The 10,205-nt window shown below is 39.9% G+C and overlaps 1 protein-coding gene across 3 annotated transcripts in view; it reads right to left on the reverse strand.

Annotated features, from left to right (window-relative positions):
• Window positions 1–10,205, reverse strand: part of FREM1 (FRAS1 related extracellular matrix 1) — a 217,979-nt gene that overhangs the window by 113,568 nt on the left and 94,206 nt on the right. For all 3 annotated transcript variants that reach the window (XM_010857025.1, XM_010857026.1, XM_010857024.1), the window contains exons 8-9: window positions 8,096–8,227; window positions 4,506–4,850 (exon numbers count right to left, since the gene is read on the reverse strand). In XM_010857025.1, the coding sequence (XP_010855327.1) occupies window positions 4,506–4,850; window positions 8,096–8,227 (477 nt within the window). The remainder of the gene's footprint in view (window positions 1–4,505; window positions 4,851–8,095; window positions 8,228–10,205) is intronic.

A 10,205-nucleotide genomic window follows, 5' to 3' on the forward strand; every position in this document is an offset into this window, starting at 1 on the left:
GACTGAACTGAAGTGGACTGAACTGGGTCAGAACCACTTGCTTGTCCAGGAGAACCTTCTGGAGAGACAGGAGTTAACCACAGTTCACTCTGGGGGACACAGATACTGGCAGCAGTCATTTTGGGGAACCTGTTCTACCACACAGACACTGGCTCTAGCAAGCACCATTGTGGAATCCTCCCTCTAGCTTATTAGGGCTAAAACCAAGCCCCAATCCAGCCCACAGGCCTGGGGGCTCCTGTGCTGGGATGCCTCAGGCCAAGCAACTAACTGGGTAGGGACACAACCTCACTCAGGCTGTCTTAAGACCTCCTGAGCCAACAGTTGCCTCTGGACACAGCTCTGCCCACCAGAGAGTGCAGGACCCAGCACCAGCCATCTCTGGGTAGACACCAACTCCAGAATAGCCTGGACCCCAGACCCAATCTCCAGGGAGCCTACTGTAGCCTCTGAAGTAGTTGTATCCACCACTGGACAGGTAATAACTGCATAAAACCACAAATATGCAGCCTGCAAACACATCCTGACCAACTGGACCATGGTCCTGTCCACTAGCAAACCAACACAAGCTTCAGGATTCCCCAGACCCTGCATTCAACAGCGTTAGGAAGTAGTCCCGTGCACCAGTGATGCAAAACCAGCTCTAGGACCCCTAGGTCCTGTAACTAGACTCGAGTATCTGACTCTGCTTGCCAGTGGGCCACACTAGCCCTAAGACCTGGTTCTACCCACCATTGGGTGGTAACAGCCCCAGAGTCTCCTGGATCTTGACCCAACAGTGCCACCTTGTGACCAGTCCCACCAACCAGCAGCCAGCAACCTCCACACAACGCAGGGCCTGGCAACCAACTGGACAGGGAATAAACCAAGCATATAAGACTGCCTACATAGTCAGCCCAGCACGATAGGAAGACACACACATCCCCTAGAGCATATCACTTGGGTAATGAGAGGGGGATGTGTTGCTAGGACACATATGATGTCTCCTACAAAGGGCTGCTTCTCCAAGGTCAGAAAGCATAACTAACCTACCAGACACATAAAAATAAAGACAGCAATCTAGGTAAAAGGACGCAACAAAGGAACGTGTTTCAAACAAATAAGATAAAACCCCATAAGAATAACTAACCAAAGTAGAGATAGGCAATCTACCCGAGAAAGAGTTCAAGGTAGTGATTATAAAGATGATCAAAGAACCCAAGAGAAAAATGGATGCACAAAGTGAGAAAATTTTTTTTTAATGAAAAGTTAAAAAATATGAAGGACATCCAGACAGAGATGAAGAATACAATAACTGAAGTGAAAAATATCCTAGAAGGAATCAAGAGTAGACTAAATGATACAGAGGAACTGATCAGCATGCTGGAAGACAGAGTAGTAGAAATCACTGCTGCTAAGTAAACAAAAGAAAGAAGAATGAAAAGAAATGAGGACGGTTTGAGAGACCTCTGGGACAACATCAACCACCCTAATATTCACATTATAGGAGTTGCAGAAGGAGAAGAGAGAGAGAACCTCTCAACATATTTGAAAACATAAGTCAAAAACTTCCCTAACCTGGTAAAGAAAATAGCTGTCTAAGTTTAGGGAGTACAGGGAGTCCTATACAGGATTCACTCAAAGAGGAACACAACAAGACACATTATAATTATAATGGCAAAATTAAATATAAAGACAATATTAAAAGCAGCAAGGGAAAAGCAACAAATAATTTATAAAGGAACCCCACATAAAGCTATCAGGTGAATTTCAACGAAAATTCTGCAGGCAAAAAGAGAGTGGCACAATATATTTAAAGTGATGAAACAGAAAAACCTACAACCAAGAATATTCTACCCCAGCAAGACTCTTGTTCAGATGTGATGGAGAACAAAGTTAATAAATCATTCACACACAAAGATATGAGGAAGATTAAAAACCAAAAGTGGTAAAATCATCTATATCCACAATAAGCAGTTAAGGGATTCATAAAACAATTAGATGTAATATATGACATCAAAAGGGCTTCCCTGGTGGCTTAGCAGTAAAGAATCTGCCTGCCAACACAGGAGACACAGGTCCAATCCCTGGGTCAGAAAATCCTCTGGAGAAGGAAATGGAAACCCACTCCATTATTCTTGCCTTGGAAATCCTATGGACAGAGGAGTCCATGGGGTTGCAAGGGCTGGACACAACTTAGCAACTAAACCACCACCACCATGACATCGAAAGCAGTGAGGAGAGAAGAGTACAGGGTTATTAAAATGTATCTGAAATTAAGACACATAACTAGAACAAATAATTGTATAATTTGTATGGAAACACCAAACCCCAGATTGTCAAAGCAATCTTGAGAAAGAAGAACAGAGCTGGAGGAGACACACAGTGACTTCAGACTATACTACAAAGCTACAGTAATCAAAACAGTATGACACTGGCACACAGCAGACACACAGATCAATGGAACAAAATAGAGAGCCCAGAGATAAACCCACCACTTATACGCAATTAATCTACAACAAAGGAGGCAACACTATACAGTAGAGAAAAGACAGTCTCTTCAATAAGTGGTGCTGGGAAAACTGGACAGTTACGTGTAAAACCATGAAATTAGACCATGAAATTAGACCATTCTCTAACACCATATGGCTTTCCTGGTGGCTCAGATGGTAAAGAGTCTTCCTGCAGTGCAGGACAACCAGGTTTGATCCCTGGGTCAGGAAGATCCCCTAGAGAATTCTTGCCTGGAAAATCCCATGGACAGAGGAATCTGGTGGGCTACAGTTCATGGGGTCACAAAGAATTGGACACAACTGTGCTTTGAACTAATACCATAGACAAAAATAAGCTCAAAATGGACTATAGATCTAAATGTAAGACCTGAAACCATAAAACCCCTGGAAGAAAACTAAGGCAGAACACTCCTTGACATAAACTATACTGATGGTTTTTTTTTTGGATGTGTCTCCTAAAGCAAAAATAAACAAATGGGACCTAGTTCAACTTAAAAGTGCAGTGAAAGAAACTATCACCACAACAAAAAAACAATCTCCTGAATGGGAGAAAATATTTGCAAATAATATGACATTTAAGGGATTAAAATCCAAAATACACAAACAGCTCATATAACTCAACTGCAAAGTAACAAAAACCCAATTAAAAATGGCAGAAGACTGGAATAGACATTTTCCCACAGAAGACTTACAGATTGCCAACAAGCATATGAAAAGATGCTCAATACCACTAATCATCAAAGAAATGCAAATGAGATATCATTTCACACCTGTCAGAATGGCCATCACAACTAAGAAATGGCTAACACAAATAAGAAATGCTGGCAAGAATGTGGAGAAAAGGAAATCTTGTACACCATTGGTGGGATGTAAATTGATATAGCTACTGTGGTAAGCAGTATGAAAGTTTCTTAAAAAACTAGACATAGAATTTACCATATATCCCAGCAACTCCACTCCTAGATATATACTTGAAAAAAATGAAAACACTAATTTGAAAAGATATGTGCACTCCAATGTATATTGCAGCACTATTTACAATTGCCTCGATATGGAAGCAACCCAAGTGGACATTAATAAACGAATGGACAAAGAAGATGCACCATTCACACACACAAACACATATAGTGGAATACAACTCAGCTGTTAAAAAGAATGAAATTATGCCACTTAAAACAACATAGATGAACTTGAAAGGTATTATGATAAATGAAATGTCAACCAGAGAAAGACAAATACTATATGATATCACTTACATGTGGAATCTAAAAAGTAAAACAAACTAGTGAATGTAACAAAAAAAGAAAGAGACCCACAGATATAGAGAACAAATGAGTGACTACCTGTGCAGAGAGTGAAGGGAGAGGGGCAATATAGGGGTATGGGATTAAGGGGGACTAACTGCTATGTCAACTACTATGCATAAAATAAATCAGCTTCAAAATACATTATACAACACAGGGAATAGAACCATATCTTATAATAACAATAAATGGAGTATAACATTCAAAAATTGTAGATCACTATGCTGTACACCTAAAACTTATATAATATTGTACATCAACTATACCAATCTTTAAATAATCTATTAAAAATAAAATCAAATATGCTTAAAAGACAAATAGTCTTAGGTAAAACTGCTTGACGCCTATTTTGTCAAGCTCCTTACCTATCTACTTCAAAAAGTAGTTGTGAAATTATTCTAACAAAATGTAAATAAAAGTTATTCATGAAAGTTTTTATGAATAATCTAGAATAGGTCAAAATATCTCTTCAACCTTATTTGTCCTATCACCTTGCATTTCAGACTTAATATTTCATAGTGTAACGGTTACCTTGAGGCCCAGTTCTGGAAGTTTCTAGATTCCAGATGGATAGATCAACTTAATCTAAGTCTCAGTCTTCCCATCAGTGAAATGGGAATAATAATAATAATAGAATCTTACCCCATAAACTTGATGTCTCTCTTAGCACAAATTCTGACACAAATGATTTTAACTACCCAACACTCACCTATCAGTCCTGGTGCTGGTTTCTTCATGATCTCTCCAGCTTGTGGGGGTTTCGTGATATTAAAGAAGATGTAGTCATCACTGGAGTCCATGTCTGAAGCTCTCAGCATGGAACCCTGGATTAGTATGGTCTGCCCCTCCTCCAGTTCAATCACAACATTTGTTATGAGAAATGGCGGACTGTCATCTTTGGGCAAGATGTTGATGGGAAACTTATGTTGGATGCTGTGCTGGCTGTCAAATATCCTGAAGACCACAAAGTCTTTGGTGGAGTCACTGTCATCATGATGATATCGAACGACTCCAGCCTGAAGGTCAGCCACGGTGAAGAGAAACCCCTTCCCCGCTGATGGAAAGAACAGAGATGAGGCAGAATGAGAAATATATGGAGGCAGCAGGTTAGTAAAAGCAGCACTACAGGAGCGGGTGTGAAATGGAAAGTAGGGCAGCCAAAACTTTCCTCACCTGGAAAAAACCATAGATTGCTTAGTGGGCTCTGGGGCTCCAAAGACCCAGTTTTGAATACTAGCTAGTTGTAACACTTATTAGCAGGGTGGGCTTAGGCAAGGTATTTAATTTATTTGAGACCCATATATAAAACAGAGATAATAATACCTACCTAACATTCCCCCTTAAGAATGAGAGAGCTCAAACATTGTGTATCTACAATAAGTATTAATTGTTTTTCAATTCATTGTTATCAGCCGACAGCACTTCTTAGAGTAGTGGCTTCAAACTAGCAACATCAGCACCATTTGGGAAGTCATTATAAATGCAAGTTCTCAGGCCCTACCCCAGACCTACTGAATCAGAAATTCTGCTACTGGAACTCAGCAATTCATGTTTTATCAAGCCCTCCAGGAGTCTAATGTGTGCTAATGTTTGTGAATCACTGGCTTAATGACCAAGAGCTTGAGTTGTGGTGGCAAATGGCTTGAGTTCACATGCCAGCTCAGCCACTTTCTAGACCTTAGACAAGTCAATTTCTCTTAGTCTCAAGTTCTAATTTGCAAAGTAAGAATAATAGTACCTTGCTTCATAAAGTGGATGTGCGATAAAGTATGTAGAATGCTTTGCACAATTGGGCACAAAGTAAATGCTTAACAAATCTTTGTACTATTTTCTGCCTCCTCTGAGCCAGAATATCATTATGGGGTATGACTCTCCGCTTCATTTCTATAATATTGATAAACATTGCTTCACTCTGCACAAACTACTAATATTTCAATTCTTTCTGCAGATGGCCCATAGCTTTTCCCACTCCAGATGGTTTTGTAGATTAAACATGAGTATAGTGAACACTATGGGTTACTTGCCCATCAGCCACTTTCTCCTCCTTCTCAGTACCAGAATCCTAGTCTCATTTGGAATGGCGACATAACCATTTAAAAATACTCAGGTTCCCAGACTCTGTTGCACCTAGGGGATAGTATGTAACTAGGTAAGAGATATAACTAGACTTCATTTCTTCAGGCTCCTGGGAAAAGTTGTTAAACAGAGCAAGCTTGGGTGGCATAGCTTTTTTTTATTCTTCTTTTTCTTTGCTCCTTCCCCTAATGCTCATTAGAAACCTAGATGTGTAGGTACCATTCTGTGACCACTGACAGGGCAGAAAAGAGCTGCTGGCATCATAAATACAGAATATCCACCTCTGTGTAACTTGTCACAAGAAGAAAGCAACTCTTGAGGTTAAAGTTGCTATAGTTGGAGTTTTCTTACATGCAACTGAATACCCATCCTAATTTATACATCCAGCTTGAGCTAAGATCCCATTGTCCTAGGATTAGGCAAAAGAATTTATCATTTTTATTTCTATTTCATTTTTTTAAGAATTCCTAATCACATATAGTGGTAAACAAGAGTTCTCTTTCTGCTTTACAAATAGGTAAACTAAGATGATAACAATTAATTCCTCTGAGCTCATTATAAGGAATAGACTATATTACTATTAACTATGGATATTTTTATTAGGGCCATTACTTTGTTAACTACCACCCTTATAGTTATAAAACCATTTCTTTTAAACTAAGGTAGCTGCTACTAATAACATAAGAGCATAATTACTACTAAAGTATTAACAACATGTTTTTCTGTTTTTCACTGCATTTCTCTGAACCAGAGAATTGAAAAGGACATATTTTGTCTTTCAGTTCAGTTCAGTTCAGTCGCTCAGTCGTGTCTGACTCTTTGCGACCCCATGAACTGCAGCACGCCAGACCTCCCTGTCTATCACCAAATCCGGGAGTTCACTCAGACTCACGTCCATCGAGTCAGTGATGCCATCCAGCCATCTCATCCTCTGTCATCCCCTTCTCCTCCCACCCCCAATCCCTCCCAGCATCAGACTCTTTTCCAATGAGTCAACTCTTTGCATGAGGTGGCCAAAGTACTGGAGTTTCAGCTTTAGCATCATTCCTTCCAAAGAAATCTCAGGGCTGATCTCCTTCAGAATGGACTGGTTGGATCTCCTTGCAGTCCAAGGGACTCTCAAGAGTCTTCTCCAACACCACAGTTCAAAAGCATCAATTCTTCGGCACTCAGCCTTCTTCACAGTCCAACTCTCACATCCATACATGACCACAGGAAAAACCATAGCCTTGACTAGACGGACCTTTGTTGGCAGAGTAATGTCTCTGCTTTTGAATATGCTATCTAGGTTGGACATAACTTTCCTTCCAAGGAGTAAGCGTCTTTTAATTTCATGGCTGCAGTCACCATCTGCAGTGATTTTGGAGCCCAGAAAAATAAAGTCTGACACTGTTTCCACTGTTTCCCCATCCATTTCCCATGAAGTGATGGGACCAGATGCCATGATCTTCGTTTTCTGAATGTTGAGCTTTAAGCCAACTTTTTCACCCTCCACTTTCACTTTCATCAAGAGGCTTTTGAGTTCCTCTTAACTTTCTGCCATAAGGGTGGTGTCATCTGCATATCTGAGGTTATTGATATTTCTCCCAGCAATCTTGATTCCAGCTTGTGTTTCTTCCAGTCCAACATTTCTCATGATGTACTCTGCATATAAGTTACATAATCAGGGTGACAATATCCAGCCTTGACGTACTCCTTTTCCTATTTGGAACCAGTCTGTTGTTCCATGTCCAGTTTGAGCTGTTGCTTCCTGACCTGCATACAGATTTCTCAAGAGGCAGGTCACGTGGTCTGGTATTCCCATCTCTTTCAGAATTTTCCACAGTTTATTGTGATCCACACAGTCAAAGGCTTTGGCATAGTCAATAAAGCAGAAATAGATGTTTTTCTGGAACTCTTTTGCTTTTTCCATGATCCAGCGGGTGTTGGCATTTAAACTGGGCTAAAATCATCAGTTAAGGAGTATATTTAGAAGGGTTCAAAAAGCAAATCTGAGATTTAAATAATGGCTCAAACATAAAATATCATTCGTAAATGGTCACCCATTGATTTGAGCATCTACTACAAAAGTCAATGGTTTCAAAATCTCTGGACCTAGGGAATATGATAATTCATTGAGAAATGGAGCCCAAGAAATACCATATATATCCTGTTAAATATGATTTGCTTTTGGAGAAAATAATTGTTGGGTTTGATTGTAAGTTACAAAGTTTGTTCCTTCACCTCTCACAGTAAGCCGTCCATGCTGCAGGCCGTCCACAGTGACTACCTGGACAGCATGAATGTCATCATTGTCCACAATCTGAAACTGTTCCCATGTGATGGCCCTAGACTGTCCCTCCAGGAGATTCAGACCTACAAGAGAAAACAAACAAACAGACAAAAATGTCCTGGAAAGTTCTACAGCATGCCAAGATGACTACTTTAAGACAAGAGTAATAAATTACCACTCACAAAACTAGGTAAAAATTGTATCTTCAAAAGCTTCTCAAGAAACTGTAATCTAGCTTTTAAATAACATTTTTCCTATTAGTAATATTAACTCTAACCTGATGACTGGTTCCTTATGATCTATCCTTTAGAAGCACAATGGTGCCAAAAATAAATACTAGAAAGAAATAACAGATGTTACGTTCACAGCGGTCTCTAGTTCAAAAATGTACACAAAGACTTTTTCAAAGGCTGTGTTCACATATTTTAAGTGGGCAAGAGTTAGAAGCGCTTTCACACATGAATTCTAAGAGCATAAGTAGCCCACAGGATAGAGTATTAAAGTGGTTAAATATGCATTAAATGTACAAATACAGAGCTACTGTGCTAGGGGAGTGTTTAATGGTGTTAGACAGGAAAAGTCTAACACTTTGTAATGAGGGTTGCGTTTTAGTCTAGACGCTAATAAGGAAGGGACTTTTGTAACTAAAGGAATTTAACAATAAAAGCTTCTCCTTGGACCCAGCATGCTGAAGGGAATCTGGGGAGAAAGGGAAGTGCTGCTCAGAGCCAAGAAGACAGAATCCAGACTAACACTGTGGTTAGAGACAGGGAGCTGTAGTACCATCACCCAATCCCATTACCCAGTAGAGCTGGAGGGTCAACAGACTGAAGAGAATCTTGAAAGGGGGCAAAGCCTTTCAAAGAAATAAGTGTCTTTATGAATTATGGATTTCTCATGGTGTAAGCCCAGTAGTGGGATTGCTGGGTCATATGGTAGTTTTATTTCTAGTTTTTTAAGGAATCTCCATACTATTCTCCATAGTGGCTATATCCATTGTCCTTAAAGTTTACTGCAGCACAATTTACAATAGCTAGGACATGGAAGCAACCAAAATGCTCATCAACCAGTAAATGGATAAAGAAGTTGTGGTGCATATATTCAATGGAATATTACTCAGCCGTAAAAAGGAATGAATTAGAGTCAGTTGAACTGAGGAAGGTGAACCTAGAGCCTGTTATACAGAGTGAAGTAAGTCAGAAAGAGAAAAACAAATATCATATACTAACACACATATTAAGATAATCACGATGGTGTGACCAATCACCTAGAGCCAGACATCCTGGAATGTGAAGTCAAGTGGGCCTTAGAAAGCATCACTACAAACAAAGCTAGAGGAGGTGATGGAATTCCAGTTGAGCTATTTCAAATTCTGAAAGATGATGCTGTGAAAGTGCTGCACTCAACATGCCAGCAAATTTGGAAAACTCAGCAGTGGCCACAGGACTGGAAAAGGTCAGTTTTCATTCCAATCCCAAAGAAAGGCAATGCCAAAGAATGCTCAAACTACCACACTATTGCACTCATGTTACACGCTAGTAAAGTAATACTCAAAATTCTCCAAGCCAGGCTTCAGCAATACGTGAACCAAGAACTTCCAGATGTTCAAGCTGGTTTTAGAAAAGGAAACAGAGATCAAATTGCCAACATCCACTGGATCATCGAAAAAGTAAGAGAGTTCCAGAAAAACATCTATTTCTGCTTTATTGACTATGCCAAAGCCTTTGACTGTGTGGATCACAATAAACTGTGGAAAATTCTGAAAGAGATGGGAATACCAGACCAACTGACCTGACTCTTGAGAAACCTATATGCAGGTCAGGAAGCAACAGTTAGAACTGGACATGGAACAACAGACTGGTTCCAAATAGGAAAAGGAGTACGTCAAGGCTGGATATTGTCACCCTGATTATGTAACTTATATGCAGAGTACATCATGAGAAACGCTGGGATGGAAGAAGCACAGGCTGGAATCAAGATTGCTGGGAGAAATATCAATAACCTCAGATATGCAGATGACACCACCCTTATGGCAGAAAGTTAAGAGGAACTCAAAAGCCT

This window comes from Bison bison, unplaced genomic scaffold (assembly GCF_000754665.1).
Source record: "Bison bison bison isolate TAMUID 2011002044 unplaced genomic scaffold, Bison_UMD1.0 scf7180017864376, whole genome shotgun sequence".
Taxonomy (NCBI): Eukaryota; Metazoa; Chordata; class Mammalia; order Artiodactyla; family Bovidae; genus Bison; species Bison bison.